The sequence below is a fragment of the Thalassophryne amazonica genome, chromosome 2, assembly GCF_902500255.1.
Source record: "Thalassophryne amazonica chromosome 2, fThaAma1.1, whole genome shotgun sequence".
NCBI lineage: Eukaryota > Metazoa > Chordata > Actinopteri > Batrachoidiformes > Batrachoididae > Thalassophryne > Thalassophryne amazonica.
In genome coordinates, this window is record NC_047104.1 from 131902479 (window position 1) to 131922780 (window position 20302).

At 39.9% G+C, this 20302-nt stretch overlaps 1 protein-coding gene across 1 annotated transcript in view; it reads right to left on the reverse strand.

The window, feature by feature from the left end:
* The window catches only part of iqgap1 (IQ motif containing GTPase activating protein 1), a 149492-nt gene that overhangs the window by 127061 nt on the left and 2129 nt on the right, over window positions 1-20302 (reverse strand). The window contains exon 2 of the mRNA XM_034193452.1: window positions 13009-13111. Coding sequence (XP_034049343.1) covers window positions 13009-13111 — 103 coding nt within the window. The remainder of the gene's footprint in view (window positions 1-13008; window positions 13112-20302) is intronic.

The window sequence follows — 20302 nt, forward strand, 5'->3', positions numbered from 1 at the left end:
CTGTCCCGCATAAAAACATTTAATCTAAACAAGAATTAAATAAATAAATATGCCTGATATTTACAATTAATGATTTGTATGTATTTATTTTTAAATTCTATGCAGCGACAACATTCTGTCAACGCAATCACTTCACACCAAGGTTTCAAACTTGCAAAGTACAGATGCCATCAGCCCCCACTAAATTTCCTTTTGACCTTGATGAATTGTGTTGTGTGTGCAAACCTCACCTATATGCATGTTTCCTCCCACAATTTTGTGTACTGGGGTGGACAAACCCCGAATTGCATATTCACGAAAGCAAATGTGCTAGATTAACAATACGAACTATTTTTCGTCATTTGACAGATGAAACCCTCATGGCGCACTGTTAGTAACTCAGCATGCAGGTGTATTTGCAAATTCAATGGTGTTTGCACACATTTTTACACACAGAACCCTTTAGTAAATGAGACCAAAATGCTTAATTGTTACTTCCTGTTTTTAAAAGACTACCTTCACTATACAATCCTAGGTTACCAATCTATTACAAATTGAAAATCTCTACATAACACTAATGCATTTAATCTATTAACTGGGTTGTCAATAAAGTGAACAGTATGTAGTGCTGTTGCAGATTAAGCTTTGGTAACTAGGGAAATACAAAGCGCTCTACTAGTATTTGAACAATGTCAGCATTTTTTGTAATTTTCCTTCTGTGACACCTTAACGGAGATGAAATCAAATAAAATGTGCTTTTGCATGGCATGATTATAAAACACATTAACCATTTCGGAATCACAGCCATTCATAGGACTATGCAAAGTCTCTCCCATCACAGCCACAGAAATGCAATGTTTACACATGTATGAATATGTACACAGATTGACCAGGGTACCTAAAGTTTCACAAAATTCCAAAGGATTCTGCGAGGAGAAAAAGAAAGAAAGAAAAAAAAAAAATGAACAGTAGTCGTGAGCGTTCCAAGGACTGCAAAAGGATCTATCAGGGTTCGGAAAGCTCTAAATATGAAAATGATTAAGGCTCTTGGGCTTTGTAATCTTATCAAACATGCAGGTAGGTTGTGATGTCAATTTTGCATATGGTATTGGCAAAGGAAAGCTGAAAATGCACAAAAGAAAACATTAATACAACACATTAAGCAGTACAATTAAGGTACTAAAAAGTTGGGTTACACCAGCTGTGCCCAACCATTTTCCTGGAGGGCCCCCTAACCTGCATGTTTTTTTTTTGTTTTGTTTTTTTAACATTCCCTGTTCAACTCCATTAGGAGTGCTCAGCCAACCAATCAAGAGCTGGAAGACATCATGATCATCAGACATCATATCTCACCCATATTGGCCTCTCTTCATTGGCTTCCTGTTAATTCTAGAATAGAATTTAAAATTCTTCTTCTTACTTATAAGGTTTTGAATAATCAGGTCCCATCTTATCTTAGGGACCTCGTAGTACCATATCACCCCAATAGAGCGCTTCGCTCTCAGACTGCAGGCTTACTTGTAGTTCCTAGGGTTTGTAAGAGTAGAATGGGAGGCAGAGCCTTCAGCTTTCAGGCTCCTCTCCTGTGGAACCAGCTCCCAATTCAGATCAGGGAGACAGACACCCTCTCTACTTTTAAGATTAGGCTTAAAACTTTCCTTTTTGCTAAAGCTTATAGTTAGGGCTGGATCAGGTGACCCTGAACCATCCCTTAGTTATGCTGCTATAGACGTAGACTGCTGGGGGGTTCCCATGATGCACTGTTTCTTTCTCTTTTTGCTCTGTATGCACCACTCTGCATTTAATCATTAGTGATCGATCTCTGCTCCCCTCCACAGCATGTCTTTTTCCTGGTTCTCTCCCTCAGCCCCAACCAGTCTCAGCAGAAAACTGCCCCTCCCTGAGCCTGGTTCTGCTGGAGGTTTCTTCCTGTTAAAAGGGAGTTTTTCCTTCCCACTGTAGCCAAGTGCTTGCTCACAGGGGGTCGTTTTGACCGTTGGGGTTTTACATAATTATTGTATGGCCTTGCCTTACAATATAAAGCGCCTTGGGGCAATTGTTTGTTGTGATTTGGCACTATATAAAAAAACTGATTGATTGATTGATCATGTCTTAAAAAAAAACGGTGTGACCTCAGTAGGTAGGTAGGTAGGTAGATGTGGAAAACTTGCAGGGCAGGGGCTCTCCAGGAACAGGGTTGGTGACCCCTACCACAGGGGTCACCAATTAAGTGGTGTCTTCCAGCTCTTGACAGATTTGAAAAATTTTCAAAAACCAAACTCATATCAAACTAGGGCTGTGCACGGTATGACCTAAAATTCACATCGTGGTATAAATTGAATCCCTTCACAGTAACAGTATATATTGCGATATAAACTTAAGTGTAAAAATGATGTGTTTCTGAATGAGTCCATTAGCAAAGGTTGAATTGATCAAAATAAATGAATAAATGATAAAAAATAAAAACAGATATGTCATTTTGAAAACATTTATTGCGCAGATCTCAAAACTACTGATACAATTTGCTGGAAGGGACATCTAAGATGCAAGCCTAGATTTGATGCTTTGGTGAAAGAATTAAATAAATTTATGGTCAGCAGCTGAAGTTTCATCTCTTGAACACTAGATGGCACACCCGCTCTGAATACATGAAGCACTTTCAGGACGGTCACTTAATCATTTACAAAACATTTAAAAAAAAAAAAAAAAAAAAACACAATTTACTCATATTTCAGGGGTCGAATTAGTACGTGCATGTGCTAGTTTGTGCACGTATTATATGAGTGGTGCACGTAATTTTATACTGCACTAGCACAAGTAACTTAGTAACTATAGTTTTATCAACTATAAGCACCAGTAGAATGAACCAATAAAGGAATAAATGAGTAAAAAAAACAATTTCCAGTGTGTTGTCTTAGTCTTCCCTGCGTTTTATGACTCTCACACACTGTGCTCTATTTGTTGTGGAAAGCTGACAAACATCGCCAGCGGCGCCGTCCCTGGGTTCACAACATCCTCACGAGACGTTCCCAATTCAGGGAGTTTCATTGCTGAGTTTTCATTTGCTGCAGCTCCTGCAGGGTCTGTAATCAACCGTTTCTGCAGCGTGGCTCTTCTCTGAAGCAATGAAGCATTGATCCGACCCACTGCTTCATTGGTTCTTTGTTTTATTTCGCTTCATCTTAATTTTTTCCCCGCTAAAACCCCAGAGTATATGTCTGAGTAGTATTTATCTTTTTCATGTCAAACCGACCTGTTATGGTCTTCTGAAACAGTTGATAGATGTATTTTATAACTTAAAAACTGGACCTATCTATGGCGTTTTCAATGTTAAAGTTAGTATTAAGCTATTCGCATCTCAGCACGTTTGTGTGCATTTGTTTTCTGTACAATAATTAATGGCTCAGCGTTTGTTGTTGTAAAAGAGTTAAATGTATTACAAATTGTAATTTTTTTTACTTATTTGTTTATATATTAATAATAATAACAGCAACAACAACAAAAATAGTAGTAATAACTAATAATGCTACAATACAATTTTAGAGAAAGAGACAAAAAGAACCTGATTAAAACAACAGAAAATATAAAACCAACTAACAATGAACATAAATAAATAAATATAGAAATAAATTTCTGTTTCCTGTGAACACCTAGTGACTCTTACACCTCCACTTCATCCCTGTCTTATCAGGGCTCAAAATAGTATGTACATGTGCTAGTTTGTGCACGTATTATTCGAGCTGTCCACGTAATTTTATACTCCACCAGCACTGGTGCAAGTAACTTTATCCAAGTTTTATCAATTACAAGCACCAGTAGAATGAACCAATAAAGGAATAAATAAGGAAAATAATTTCCAGTGTGTTGTCTTCGTCTTCCCTGCGTTTTATGACTCACACATGAAGCAAGTTGCTGTGACGATTTGTTCGCACGCGCATGTGAAAAAAAGAAGTGTCTGGCTGCAGGCAGTTAGTTCCTCACTCTCCGCTCAGACTCTCTCATCACTGTTAAAAAAAAAAAAAGAGGACATAAGTCCTGCTCACAGACTGATTGCCAGAGACAGGACATGTCCACATGAAGTATAACTCCAGATATCTCCACATGTACTCACGGATGGTTCATTCGCACGCACGCACATCTCGCAGTCACAGGAGGCGCAGACCTGCAGCTCACCACAAGAACAAATACAAACTAGAAGAGAAATCAGAGTGCATAGTCTGGCTGCAGCCAAACTGTGCACTCTGATTTCTCTGCGTAGAGAACCTGCAGGCTGCATTCTCACCTCCCTCCTGCAACTTGAAGTGGGCCCGGTGTGAAAGTGAGTTTTGGTTGTGCAAGTAACTTTTTTGTTACTAGCACCAGTGCAAGTAGGTTAAAAAATGTATTTCGACCCCTGCTTATTTAAGTTTAATGACCATTTCCTCGAGTCAAACCATATTTTCAATTTGTTAATTTCTTCAGTGATTTACTCCAGAACTATCTGCCAAGCTAGAAAACTGCTGCATCTTAGTAAGAGCAGAATACTACCGGAATGAATTTGAATAAGCAAAATTGGTTTTTTTCCTCACCAAAATGGCTGCTACACTCACTGCAGTTTAGTGTCTGGAACAGTCCCAGATTGCATTTCAGAGCTTCTAGTTTTCAAACATTTTCGTGCGGGTGGTGTTGGGGGGTAATTTTGGGTTACAGCTTTTTTGTTGTTCACCACTTTCATCCCTGAATATGTCAATCGTGAGTCACTTTTGTGTGGATTAAAGTCACAAACTGGGACTCCTGTCTTGTTGCGAGAAAGAAATAAGAATCATCCTCCATTCTGTTCACACAGCTCCAAATGCTGCGCAGCTCTCTGCCAGTCAAATTAGAATGATAGTTTCCAGTCAGAATTAATAACTTTAAAGTGACAGACCGTTTAAATCAATTGACACCTCTTTCCAAATGTTGTAATAAAAACAAACTGCAATCGATCAAAACATTTTTCTCCTCCCAAAACAAGACATCCTGCACTGACGTGCAGCAGTTGGCTGAGCTCAGCGGTATGGAGAGACATTCATGCCAAAATGTCTGAAAGGAAATGCTTTTGACAAAAACTACAGTTTGTTTATTTTTATTTATGTCCAGAGATCAAGGATACAGTGACCAATTTAAAAATGTTGTTGACACAGAAAACATGTAAAGCCTACTTTTAGTACACAGAAAATTCACAAGCAGTATCGATAAAGGAATCGGATCGATAAGCAGAATTGATAGATAAAATCTTATCAATACCCATCCCTACTCCTGACACCTTTCTCTGGCCACTCCACCCTGCCTGCACTCTCTTCTTCACCTCTCTACCACACCCTCCATTACTTTGGAAAGTTAACCCCAAGTATTTAAACTACTTTCACCACTTGCACTCTTTGTAACCACACTATTTCACTGGGCTCCCTCTCATTCACACACATGTACTCAATCTTGCGCCTACTGACTTTTATTCCCTTTCTCTCCAGAGCATATCTCCACCTCTCAAGGCTAGACTCACTCTCACTTCAGATCACAATGTCATCTGCAAACACTACAGTCCATGGAAACTCCTGTTTGATCTCATCTGTCAACCTGTCACCATTGTGAACAAGAAAAGACCCAGAGCTGACCCCATGGAAACCTTCCAACTTTGAAAATTCCCAGAATTTTGCAACCCCAATTGTGATGCAGCTAAATGACATGAAGAATCTGGTATTAAAGGATGAAAATCTGGCCTGTTGCTGACTTGAACTTTTTTCTTTTACTCTCCTGACACAAAAGTAGTACCAAAAACCATCAAAATGCCCAGATTCCTTCCAGAAATCCGTAACTGGTGTAGAAGCTGCAAGCGGCATGTCCTGATGATGACCATGAAAGTAAGAGATAAGAGGCTACAGCCACAAATGTGCCATATGAACACGTCACATTCTTTTATAAAATCTGAGCATACGCTAACAGAACCTGTCGCCATAACAACTGTAGGTTTATGTAGCAACAATGGGAGATACAGAAATCAACAGTGAGTGAGTCACTTCCTGTGTCGCACAAACCTTCCTCTTTTGAGTCAAAGCACCCTTTACAAGGTTGTTTCGAGAGTACTGAAAAGCAAAGATCACAAAAATTAAGAATACAGATGCGCGAGCTCACCTTGGACAAAATCTACAACCCCTGGCAAAAATTATGGAATCACTGGCCTCGGAGGATGTTCATTCAGTTGTTTAATTTTGTAGAAAAAAAGCAGATCACAGACATGACACAAAACTAAAGTCATTTCAAATGGCAACTTTCTGGCTTTAAGAAACACTATAAGAAATCAAGAAAAAAAAATTGTGGAAGTCAGTAACGGTTACTATTTTAGACCAAGCAGAGGGAAAAAAATATGGACTCACTCAATTCTGAGGAATAAATTATGGAATCACCCTGTAAATTTTCATCCCCAAAACTAACACCTGCATCAAATCAGATCTGCTCGTTAGTCTGCATCTAAAAAGGAGTGAACACACCTTGGAGAGCTGTTGCACTAAGTGGACTGACATGAATCATGGCTCCAACACGAGAGATGTTAATTGAAACAAAGGAGAGGCTTATCAAACTCTTAAAAGAGGGTAAATCATCATGCAATGTTGCAAAAGATGTTGGTTGTTCACAGTCAGCTGTGTCTAAACTCTGGACCAAATACAAACAACATGGGAAGGTTGTTAAAGGTAAACATACTGGTAGACCAAGGAAGACATCAAAGCTTCAAGACAGAAAACTTAAAGCAATATGTCTCAAAAATCGAAAATGCACAACAAAACAAATGAGGAACAAATGGGAGGAAACTGGAGTCAGCGTCTGTGACCGAACTGTAAGAAACCGCCTAAAGGAAATGGGATTTACATACAGAAAAGCTAAACGAAAGCCATCATTAACACCTAAACAGAAAAAAAAACAAGGTTACAATGGGCTAAGGAAAAGCAATCATGGACTGTGGATGACTGGATGAAAGTCATATTCAGTGATGAATCTCAAATCTGCATTGGGCAAGGTAATGATGCTGGAGCTTTTTTTTGGTGCCGTTCCAATGAGATTTATAAAGATGACTGCCTGAAGAGAACATGTAAATTTCCACAGTCATTGATGATATGGGGCTGCATGTCAGGTAAAGGCACTGGGGAGATGGCTGTCATTACATCATCAATAAATGCACAAGTTTACATTGATATTTTGGACACTTTTCTTATCCCATCAATTGAAAGGATGTTTGGGGATGATGAAATCATTTTTCAAGATGATAATGCATCTTGCCATAGAGCAAAAACTGTGAAAACATTCCTTGCAAAAAGACACATAGGGTCAATGTCATGGCCTGCAAACAGCCCGGATCTTAATCCAATTGAAAATCTTTGGTGGAAGTTGAAGAAAATGGTCCATGACAAGGCTCCAACCTGCAAAGCTGAACTGGCAACAGCAATCACAGAAAGTTGGAACCAGATTGATGAAGAGTACTGTTTGTCACTCATTAAGTCCATGCCTCAGAGACTGCAAGCTGTTAAAAAAGCCAGAGGTGGTGCAACAAAATACTAGTTATGTGTTGGAGCGTTCTTTTGTTTTTCATGATTCCATAATTTTTTCCTCAGAATTGAGTGATTCCATATTTTTTTCCCCTCTGCTTGGTCTAAAAAGTAACCGTTACTGACTGCCACAATTTTTTTTTCCTGATTTCTTATAGTGTTTCTTAAAGCTAGAAAGTTGCCATTTGAAATGACTTTAGTTTTGTGTCATGTCTGTGATCTGCTTTTTTTCTACAAAATTAAACAACTGAATGAACATCCTCCGAGGCCGGTGATTCCATAATTTTTGCCAGGGGTTGTATATGTACTAAATATAAAATACTTCTACAGTACCCTTGTTTAACATAACATAGTACAACTGAGAGTTAAAGTAGACCTGCATTGAAATAAATGCAGTCAGATCTTTGGACCAAAAAAATGACATATTTACACATAAGATCCTTCTGAATGTAGTAAAGTAAATCTGCAAGCCCAGAAATCTTCATTTGAAAATGACAAATTTACAGCTAACATTTAGCCCTCCGCAAATTGTCCCTCTCATCATGGACGCTGCCGAGACGTCAGGGACAAGACCCTCAGCATGCATTGCGCGCGCCAACTGTAATTTGTGGATTTACGTCAGTTTGCATCTGCACCTTTTTCTTGTCTTATACGGAAGGATCTACTTTTTAAAACTTCATATTGTCTTGCGGTATGCTTGGTGAGTACACATTTCTTTTATTTGTGCTTGAAAATTATTTTTGTGGACTTTTTCATACGCCCGTTTGATTGAGTAGTGTCGCATTGAAAATCTACTGTCTTTCACCTCCGGTGTAACGTCGCGGGCTACGGAGGCCAGACCCGCAAAGAATTCAAGTCATTAAAAATATATAAACCTCTCTCAGTGGCCACGGAGCTCTGCGGCTCCGATTACCGAGACGTGTGGCGCTGCGGATTTTGCAGCAAGAAGTCTGTCCTTGCGAGCAACAGGTGTCACCGCGCGCACTGCATTAAAACGGCGAGCGTAGTCTCTGGACTTGTGCCAAGTTGGCTGCAACTCCATTCAGTAGACAGAGAGGTGGTGCTGGCTGCACAGCAGACACGGGGGTGTGAGTGCGGCGGCGGCATTTAATGAGCACATGCACTCGGTAAGCGTATCGGGAGCAGTGAGAGCGAGGCGTCGAGGAATAATGTCACCCGCTGTCGATGCCGCCGCTGATCTGATCCCCGGATCTGAGCAAGCAGAGCTGTATCTCACATTCATTGCAGCTTACGTTTGGATGTTGAAACCAGGATGTGTATAACAGTAACATTACTAAGAGATAAAATCAATTTCAATGCGGGATCGGACTGAAGGCGGGAACGCGTCGTCTTGTCACCGACGTCATGGAAATGATCCGGATGTACAAACTGTTTTCACAGAGGGCTAAATGTTAGCTGCAAATTTGTCATTTTTAAATGAATATTTCTCCGCTGAATTACAAATTTGGGCTTACAGATTTACTTTACTGCATTCACAAGGGTCTTATAAATACATATCAGCTATTTCTTTTCTGAAATCTGACCACATTTATTTCAATGCAGGTCTCCTTTAAAATAAGATCCCTTTTCAACAGAGATCCCAATTAAGTGACATTAGGAAAACCTCATTATGGCATCTTTGCTTATTTACACTGAAACAAACAAAGGCGTCACAATGGCGCCCCAATCTGAGATTGCACATACCAAGTCGGCATTCTAGAATCCGAGGCATCAAGTAGATAGTGTCGTCATCTGGTATGACCTTTATATATCAATAGTGAAGTGGCCTCTGTGTACGTGTGTGTGTAAAACTTCGATCACCGACAAACTGGGGAGAGATCACATTTGCCGCTTGGTATGCGTATGTATTTTGGGCCAAGGATGAACGCTGCAAAAATGGAAAGTAGATAGGACTAATATTTTTGGAGAAATTAGGGATATTAGGTAACAACAGATGATAATTAAATTCTGCTCTCACATGCCATTCTGGCAGGGGTAGTAAAATCATCATCTATATTAAAAGTGAAGTGGCCTCTGTGAACGTGTGTGTAACTTTGATCACGGATAAACTGGGGAGAGCTGACATATGCCATTTGGTATGTTTATGTATTTTCGGTCAAGGATGAATGCCGCAGAAATGTAAAGCAGATAGGACAAATAATTTTGGAGAAATTAGGGATATTAGGTAACAACAGATGTTGATAATGAAATTCCGTTCTTGCACGCCATTCCGGCATGTGAACAATGGATGCTGATAACCATTAATCAGTCCCTGGTAACCAGACAAGCTCTGAACAATGGAAATATCTCAACCTTGCCAGTTGTAAAACATGACAATTAAATGTGCCAAATAATAAATACAATTATTCACAAAACTCATTTTAATTTCCTGCACTTTCAATTAAAAATTATAGAAACTTAGCATAATTCATTACCACCCTTGAAAAATGTCAGCTACCTATTTTATAAACACTACCCAATCTAGAACCCATGGATCCCGGCAGGCAACGTGCTAACATAAAGTGTGTTGTAGACAGATGTTTGGTAAGTCTTCATCAATATGCACTGAGTAATCACTCCCAGAACTCGCTGACAAACCAGTTTGCAGACAGGAGCTTAGCAGTTTCTTTTAAACCCACCCAGAGACAGGTTGTACACAAAATGTCACACTCCTGTCTGACCATGCAAACTGTCCCTTTGGCACAGACATCCCTTGCACTCTGAATACCTCCACTGGCATCTTAACAACAGAACACCACAACGGTGTGCTTGTACAGTTTATACAGAGCAGTGTGAAGGAATAAATGCACAACATGAACAGGCTGTGCATAAGAGGCTAATTAGCCACTCTACCATCAAACCTTTACTCCAAGGTCACCTTTTCAGACCAGGCAGGTTTTAAAACTGCCTGCTGGTGCTTATGATTTACCCGTCCTAGAATGCAGAACCAATCCACCACCCTTGCCACAAATGTCAAGTTGCCACCGAGCTGCATTCCACAAACCACACAGTTGCAACACACAGACCAACAATATGTGTTTATTTTTCTCTGGTGTGTGAAACAACTCAGTTTGGGGGCTACAAATATCACCTGAGGCTGCAGTTGAACTTCATATGGTATATTGTTAACAACAGGTGATCAACAGAAATAGCGTGGATACTAAGGTTGTTGTATGGTAACATTGGGTGAGTTTTCATTTTGAACACGGCATGACTAGTGAATCAGTTGAATCAGGCATGTCCGGAGAGATTCTAGCATGGACACTGTTGACATGCATACAGAACTTTGCAGAGGTTTTACTGATAAATAATGACAAATACCAATGATAAATAATGAAAACCTGTCTAATATTAAAGGATTATTAACTGAGCATGAGGTCTGTAGGGGAAAACATCAGACTGATGTGTACGGACCAAGCGTTAGTGAGGTCCGTATGAAAAACACTGAGGTCAGACCTGTTCACCTCACCTCCATGAAGAACTTGCTAACAGATGGACCGGTCGTTAGATGGTAAGCTTTCGAACTGTGTTTTTTCCAGTGCCGTTTAGATATTTATGGAGTATGTTTAACTCTGACTTGGATTTTTCTAATCGCGTTTTTAGCTTTCTGGTTTCTAACGAATGCGATATGCGTTCCGGACGGATTGTCATGCCAGAAATTAGCCAGCGCGCGTGTAGTGTCGCAGCCATATAATGAAAGTATTTATAAATAACTATGAATCTATAAAAGAGTGTGACCACTTTTCATAATCAATCAATCAATTTTTTTGTTATATAGCGCCAAATCACAACAAACAGCTTAATATGGACTGCATTTTCCTTCTGCAACAGATGCTCAAAGCACTTTACAAATAATGCCTCACATTCACCCCGATGTGAGGGTGCTGCCATACAAGGCGCTCACTACACAATAGGAGCAATAGGGGATTAAAGACCTTGCCCAAGGGCCCTTAGTGATTTGCCGGTCAGGCTGGGATTTGAACTGAGGATCTTCTGGTCTCAAGCCCAACGCTTTAACCACTAGACTATCACCTCCCCTTACTTACTTATTATACTTATTTGGAAGTGATAAAAGTACATACCTTCCTGGAATTTCTTTAAAAAAATAAATAAATAACTGGGCTGCATTTGATCAGGTTTTTAAAATATTTTGACCTCCTCCAGTTATGAATTTTTATACATTTCAAACTACATTTTCAATTCACGCCATTTTTGGGGGTGGGGGCAGTCAAACATTTGGTGTGATTTCTTTAAGGATGCCTAAAACCTCCGCACAGGTGGTTCTTGTGTACCAATTAGCCTCCGATAAATTTAGGTCAGATAATTTTTAGACCGCCAACATATTTTTGCAGGCATAGTGAATAAAGCATAACAGTTAAAAACATTTGTGAAGTCTGAAATTAAAGTTTTAGTGCCTGCCTGTTCCATATTTTGTAGCAGGCAGACAGCTGTGAGAGGTACAGCTGTATCCTCTGCAGGCAGAGAAGAGCTGACTACCAGAGAGAAACAAAGAGGGGTTAAAAAAAAAAAAGAATTTCTCTTCACACCACACAGACTCACCAGCATATCACCCAAGTCATGCACAGGCAGACAGTTTTATCTTATGGTTAAAATTTTAAACAAACGCACAATTTATTTAAATTAACATCACATCTGTCATTTTATAAAGTGAAAATATCAGCTATATGTAATGCACAAATTTAGAAGGTTTCAGAGTTTAGACATGCCGCAGTGCATTATGGGTAAATTAGTTTCTGGTTGGTTGGTATTACACACAACGTATTGAAACACGCGGTGGGTTTTACAAATAAATCTGTTTTTAAAATATGTAATTTTTTTAATTTGAAAAAAACAAAAAAAAAAACAATTTGAAAACTGAAAAGTCTGTTTAAGTGGATTTAGCACTTTTAGTGAAATGTGTGGTACTTTGTATTTACCCAAACTGTATGGTGTGAAGAGAAATTGTCTATTTCCCCTCCCTCTTCCTTTTGCTCTTCTCTTTCCTTGCTTTCTGGTCACCGGGTCTCTTTTGCTGAGAGAAGGCTGATCTGACACAGAAGCGCTGGCTCGTTGTTGTGCGAGTAGCTGCTACTGTACTGAAGTCAATACTGAAAGTTATTGGTTTAGCTTTAATCTTTAACATCCGCTAAATTTTTTAGGGGTTTATCAGTTTAGCTTTGTAAAAGTTAACTTTTCCGTTAGCGGATTAACTGTTATTGAAGCTAACTTTTTGGTTAGCTGTGCCCACCACTGTTATCAGGTGACTAACTGGTTTAAATAATAGGTGAAACTCTCTTTGGTCAACTTGGTTTTGAACACAGAAAAAACAAACCAGATTCTCCAAACGGTCTTGTACATTTTCTTTCTTCTGCATGGGGGAGACTGTGCCAGAGTTCACATGGACTGGACTACACTGCTCTGTTATGTGAACAAACTGCAGAGGTCCAGCTATCTGTAAACCAGTGTTTCTCACCTTTTGGCCTCTTCCAAGTGACACAGATACTCATAGGCCATGTTCTGCTGTCGCTGTTCATCCATCTCCTCTGCAGTGAGCCGCTCCACTCCATCCAGGACAGCTGAGGCCCAACACACATGATGACACTTTTAGAAGAGCAGCAATGCATGCAAACACTAAATGCAATGAATGTCACAGCATGTCTTTGGATTTCGACTTTTTAACCACTTCCTGTCTTTTTGCAATAACAGCAGAAGAAAAAAAAAAATTGCTAAATATCGTATCATATGACATAAGCTAACTGTTCTCAGCCACTGGAAGTTGCAGAAGTGAGCATTCCTGGTCATATAACTGTGCCCAGTTTCCATTCCGCTTGCTGGCCTGAGTGTCCTCACTGGTCAACACGTTTTTTTCTTGCATGGAGTTTTTAAACAGATTTTGAGTCATTTGGGGGCACTGAATCCAAATCTGGTGTTAGTTTTTGCTAATCACTTTTTTGAGAAACGAAAACAATATTTTTTGCCAAAAGTTAAAAAAAAATATAAAATTACATTGCGTTTAAGCACCTACATATGGAGTAATGTTTGCAATGAAAGCCAGCTACTCCGTTAAGAATGTATTTCCAAAGCTACTTTTAAGCTTGCACCCTTTTTGAACATTATTGACAACAGTATACAAACACTAAATAAGTGAAATATATTGAAAAAAATACAGTCTGGAGCATTATGCTCATCACAGGTAAGGCACCGCCAAAAAGTTATTTTTTTTTTTTCCTTGTTTTGTGTCTCTCACAGAATTAAATTTGCAGCTTTAAACCAAAAGCATGAAACACACACACACACTTTAAAACAATGAGTAGTGTTGTATTAATCCAAAACATATCTCTGCACAAAAGCACTTAAGACAACATAATTTTCCTTTTTGTAGCTGATCTCTTATGACCTGCAGGGACATATCTCAAACTCCAGCAGTAATCTGCCATCATCATCACCATCATGCAGTTCCATCGACCTTGGTAACATCCTTCCATCACTTTGATGTCCTGATGGAAACGCTCGCCCTGCTCCTCACTTACGTCACCAAGGGTCTCGGGAAACTCGCTCAGGTGGCCGTGCAAGTAATGCACTTTAACTTTCCTCCTACTGCCTCGTTCTTGCAGCCTGAAGAGAAGCTCCTTCACCATCTCTCTATAACTGTCAGCTTTCTTACTGTCAAGAAGTTATACGCCACATTAGCAAATGCATTCCAAGGTCAACCTCACCAGTGGTCATTGTAGCCACGAAGTGGTGGTCCTTGAGCAACGTTCTGATCTGAGGCATATCAAATATACCTGCTTTCTTCTCATAGCTAAGATCAGGAAAAGTTGAGCATGTGTAGCCAAAACAGTCTCCAGAATGATCAAGTGTTCTGACAAACTGCTTCATTAGTTCAAGTTTGATGTGCAATGGTAGTAGAGTGATGTTTTTCTGATCAACCAGGGGATTGTTTATGATATTCTTTTCTCCAGGTTTCATTGTATTTCTTGGTGGCCATTCTTTTCTTACCCAGTGCTCTTTGTTGGCTCTACTATCCCAGCAGCATGCCCTAAAATAAGCAAGGTGTACTCTTTTGATAAAAGCATTGCTGTTACATCTTTGAGGCAGTAAAGTGAAGCAACCACAGATAAAACAGAGAATCTGGGTCATTACAACACTTCCTTCGCTTGGAAGCCGTAGACATACTGATCACTACTGGTTTACTGGCTACTACTGTTCCTCTCATTCCCATCCTCTGTCTTCTTGTTACTCCTCCTCCGCCTGAGTGAGGAGTTGTACAGTCTGATGGCCTGAGGGACAAAGGAGTTTTTCAGTCTGCTGGTCCTGCACTTAGGAAGGAGCAGTCTGTTGCTGAAGAGGCTCCTATGGTTGCTGATGATAGGGATGCACGAGCCACAATTTTTCACTTCCAATCCAATCCTGATACCTGAATTTGGATATATGCCGATCCCAATACTTTTCCGATCAGATACCAGAGCTCTGTTTTAATATTATATTATTGTTGATTTTATGAGGCTTTCCTTAAAAAGGAGACCTGAAAGTTGAGCTATAATTTGCCAGAAGGTGTATCTAAGGTGAAAGCCCAGATTTTATTTTTTTTTATAGCCTTATTTTTATAGACTTAAAGAGAAAAGACATCACTCTCTCTCCCCCTCTCTCGTTCGCTCTCTCTCTGTCTCTTGCTCGCTTTCACTCTCCCCCCGTCTCTCTCTTTTTCTCTCTCGCTGTTTTCGTGCTGTGCAAACTTCAAACTTTTGGAAAACACAAAGCCTTGTTCTGTAAAATATATATCATCGCCGATGCTCATGCGCAGGATTTTAATGGAGACTTTTTCCCTTTCAGCGGACAGACTCTCTCTTCGGCTGCACGCTGAGCCGGTGTTTTACAGTGAAGAGGCAAACTTTTTAGCACACATTTTCAGCAACAATTCAGTTAATTTTTCAGAAAATCCATGCTCGATGAACAGACAATTTGAAGCTGAGAGCCAGCCGAAATTTGCTGCCAACTGCAGCTAGAACACTGTGGAAGAGCGCTCTCTCAAACAGCCCAGCTTCAGAAACACAGCCCCCCCTACGCAGCAGTAAATAAGCAAAGAGCAAACAACAGCAGTTGAGAGGATTCACAGTGGCTCGTCTTCGGTATCGGAAAATGTCGCGAGTTGGATCTTGGCAGTTTGTTGAGTGGTGTGACTCCAATCACCTCACTTTAAATGTTAAAAAGACAGAAGAAGTCATTTTTGATCCAAAGTTAGTCGGCAATCACAACCCTGTAATTATACACCAGCAACCAATCACAGGTGGAATCATACAAATACCTTGGTGTCTATAGACAGCTCCCTCATGTTGACTGGTTATGTTCCTGCTTGAACCAATAACTATTTTCTGCAGCGTTTGCGTTCTCGTGGAGTCGACCAAAAAATGATGTTACTGTTTTATCAGGCAGTTCTGGAAAGCATTCTAAGATATGGCATAGCCACTTGGTTTGGGAACCTTCCTATGTCGCTAAGATCAACAGTAAACTACCTTGTCCTCACAGCAATGAAAATCATCGGTCTGAAACAGTATGACAATCCTCAGTCAATTTTTGATCAGTGTGTGATGACGCAAGCGGACAGAATTCTTTCTGACCCCTCCCATGTCCAGCACACGCAATATGAGTTGCTACCATCAGGCAGGCGTTTCAGAGTCCCCTACTGCAGACTGAAGAGATATAGAAACTCCTTTGTTCCTATATCAATCACAGTCCTTAACAAATACATAACAAACACCGCTAACAATCAGGTTCAGTAGGAGATCTTAGTATTTGTATGTTTTTTACTTATTTATATTCTTTATTCACTGTTATTAACTGTTTAAGTCTTGTTCTGTATAGGTCATGATTTCTGAGAAGTCCAAGACAAATTTCCCCACGGGGACATTAATTTATCTATATTTCCGATATGTGAATTATGTCGGTATCGGAACCCGATACGATCCAGGATCGGATCAGTCCCATCCCTAATGCAGAGGGTGACTGGCATCATCCATAATGTCCAGCAGCATGTCCAGTGTTCTCTTCTCTGCTAACATCACCTGAGAGTCCAACTTCATCCCACCTGATCAGTTTGTCCAGCCCGGATGTGCTGCCCCCCCCAGCACACCACGTTGTAAAAGAGGCCGCTGGGTACTAGGTAGACGCCGGTAGAACAGCCACAGGAGTTTCCTACAGATGTAAAACGTCTGCAACCTCCTCAGAAAGCACAGCCTGCTTTGTCCCTTCCTGTACAGATGGTTGGTGTGGGTTGTCCAGTCCAGTCTGCTGTCCAGCTACAGCCTGAGGTACTTGTAGGAATCCACAGCCTCCATCTCAGCTCCCTCTATCAGAACTGGTCGCTGACTTGGTCTGGACATCCCAAAGTCAAGACATGTTAACTACCTTAGCGTAAAGAAGAATCAGGGCAAAGTCTTCACTAAACTGTAAATTGCTGAACCTGTCACACAATAATAAACATTCCTGTTAAGAAACTAATGCTGTTACAATTAAACATATGCTCAAAAATGACAACTTACTACTTAGTCTGGAAACAGCTATTTTTCTAACTTCGTGGCTACTTCTCGTATGAAGCAAAAGCTGCAGTCTCGCACACCTCTTTCCGCACCATAAACGATATTACAGTTCTTTGTTCACATTTTGCAAAACTGGTTTAAAAACTATGCTTTTGAAGCTGCTTTTGTGCAAGATTAGTGGTATCAAACTTGTGACTGAATGAGCAACTTTTAAGTAATCCATCAATAAGGAGCATACAGATTGCAAAAAAACATGACAGCAGAGGAAATCTGAGCCCAGATTCGGATCCAGCACCCAAAAATTACACTAAATCAGTTCTGAAACTCCATGAAACAATTTTTTGGGGGGGAGGGGGCAATGTAATGTTTAACATAGTGAGGTGGTTTATAAAAGGAAACCAGCCTCATTTATTATGTCTAATTCAGATACACATCAGCTCAATCTGGCTCAGGGCCATCGGACTTTATGATGTGGGCATGCCTTTGTCTCTGAATGGCACCCTATTCATAAACTAAACAAAAAAAAGGGGGAAAAAAACAATGCGTTTATGAGTGGTTCCCCTGAGATAACACAGAGTAATGAGTTAACCTGCAGAGCAACGTTTCCACAAAGGAGTTTTTTTCCCCTCTAAATTATCAAGCAGTGGGTGGAGAGCACACAATAGAGAAAGGCACATTTTCAGGTCTGTGTCACATATACTTTAAAACTGCATGGGATAATCAATAAATAACAGAATAGTCCTGCGTCCATGACACCAGAGAATTTATAAGAGTGAGTTTGCTTTTTTTTTTAAATTGTTGTTTTAAAATTAAATGTTTTCATCACCTGTTCTACCAGCTGAACAGACATGCAAGAATATTTGGATGAATGAATATCAGACTTCGATGTGAAAAGCGAGAGATCCATTTCAAAACTTGAAGCAACTTGTTCACTATTTCACCTGAAAATTTCCACTGTAAAAAAAACAAGCCTCATTTTTTCCAATTTCAATTTATTTTCATTTATATATCGCCAAATCACAACAGAGTTGCCTCAAGGCACTTCATACAAGTAAGGTCTAACCCGCAGAGCAGCAGTGGTGGGAAAAACTCCCTCCCTCCCCAATGAACGTTTAACTAATTTATAGTGTATTAATGGTGCAACGTAAGACATTTGAGTTAGCTGAGGCAGCACTTTTGCGACATATATAAAAGTTATTCCGAAAGTGGAATTTCAAAGTGTGATTTTTTTTGTTTTATCCATGATACAACAAATTTAATAAAGCGAAAAATTGATCTGAAAGCTCCAAAAATGGTAACTAAACTGCATTTATATAGCACTTTTCCATCTGAATTGCCGTGATGCCTCACACGTACACGTCAGGGTGCTGCCATGCAAGGCACTCAAGTGCTCCCTGGGAGCAACAGGGGGTGACAAGAACCTTCTCCAAAATCTGGTGAGGATTTGAACTGAGGATCCACTAGCCCCAAGTACATCACTTAACCACTAGACCATCCCTTTACAAATTCCGATCTCACCATTTTCTTTGAAGTAGCAGTACATTCAACATGGGCATGTTTCCCACCATTTTAGAACGGGGGCGCACTAACATTATTTGACAAAAGTCACACTGACAAAACTGTCTACAAACTTGTCAGATGTGACTGCAGATGGATCGCAACTCATGCCCGCAATAAAAAAAAAAACCCCAACAACATAATCAGCCAAGACTGATTATGCATATCAAAAGGCAAATGTCAACTCTACACTGTTTGTCCATGATTGAAGTCATACGCACACACACAGAGCTTCTGCATTCTGTCACAAGCAAGTGGTTTTAATTTTACATACCCACAAACAGAGATAATGGCGAAAGACATCAAAAGCACTACACTTCTCACTCATGTAATGGCAGCATGACACTTAACTAAACTGACTAAACCAATAACTCAAACACTACCAACACTGTTAATCTAACATGAACCACAATAACATTTAAAACCCCAAACTCCCATGATGCATTGCAGCACAATGTCCATTGTTCACTGTTAGTTAATATCAATTTTAGAGCCTGACCGATATAATCGGCAGGCCAATATTATCAGCCGATATAAGCCCTTTTCAAAGTACTCACTATCGGCCAAAATTTTGCCGATAATTTCTCATAAACAGAACAGTTACTGAAATAATGTTTGTGTCAGCAATGTAAAATGTCCTTGCACCGTTTGTCCAGTAGATGGAACTCTGACGCCATTCAACTGAGAGCTGCTTACACCCCTGCTTAAATGTGTTCATCACCGACCCCCGTAGTTCACCGTCACACTGCACTGACCGGCTGACAAAAGCATACAAGTAAGTTTATAAGGATGTTGTTTGTAATAACTCTGCGATTACATTCACCCCACATTGCTCCCGTTTCAGTTCAACTCAGTTTGATTAACTCAGTTTATGTAATAATGTGACAAATGTGCTTCATTGCGTCAGTCACGCTTTTTATTAAGCCCATGTTGTGTAGACCTTATTTCTAGCATGAAAAACTTTTGTTTACTGCTAAGAGGTTGAAACATTCAGATTCACTGGTCATCCGGAAGGGTTCTGGGAATTACTGCCGTTCGCCATTAACCCTCTGGGGCCGACGCCGTCGTATACAACAGCTGGGAACAAGCTTTACTAAATTGTAAATAACTTTATAATGATATGAGATAGAAACTTACTTTTTTTTTGCTGAAAAGTTAACGCCGCGGACTTTTGATCCACCGTCGGCCATCTTGGTACTCCTCATAGAAGATGTGTGATGACGTGCGCAATGTGAGCATCCAATCGGAATTGGTTCTCCGTCACATGGTTTTCCAAAATCCAATCGTAGAGCAGATTTACCTCACGTGATATGGCAAAGCTCATTTTCAGGAGTGATATCTTACTAGTTGGCCCGTTTGAATAGCCCCCTAACTGCTCCAATTGCATTTTTGCATTTTTTGAACTTAAAAATTCTTCTCTGTTATAAAATTAATCAATATGAGGACAAAGCTTCAGCTTTTAGCTCATACCTTTTTTGTTAAGGGTCCAAAAAAGAACATTTTATTCATTTAAAAAAAAAAAATAAAATAATAATAATAATATCGGCTATCGGCAAATCAGCCAATTTATCGATTATCTCCATTTTTTCATCCAAATATCATTATCGGCATCGGCCTCAAAAAAATCCCTATCGGTCGGGCTCTAATCAATTTCTCCAAAAATTACTCCTATCA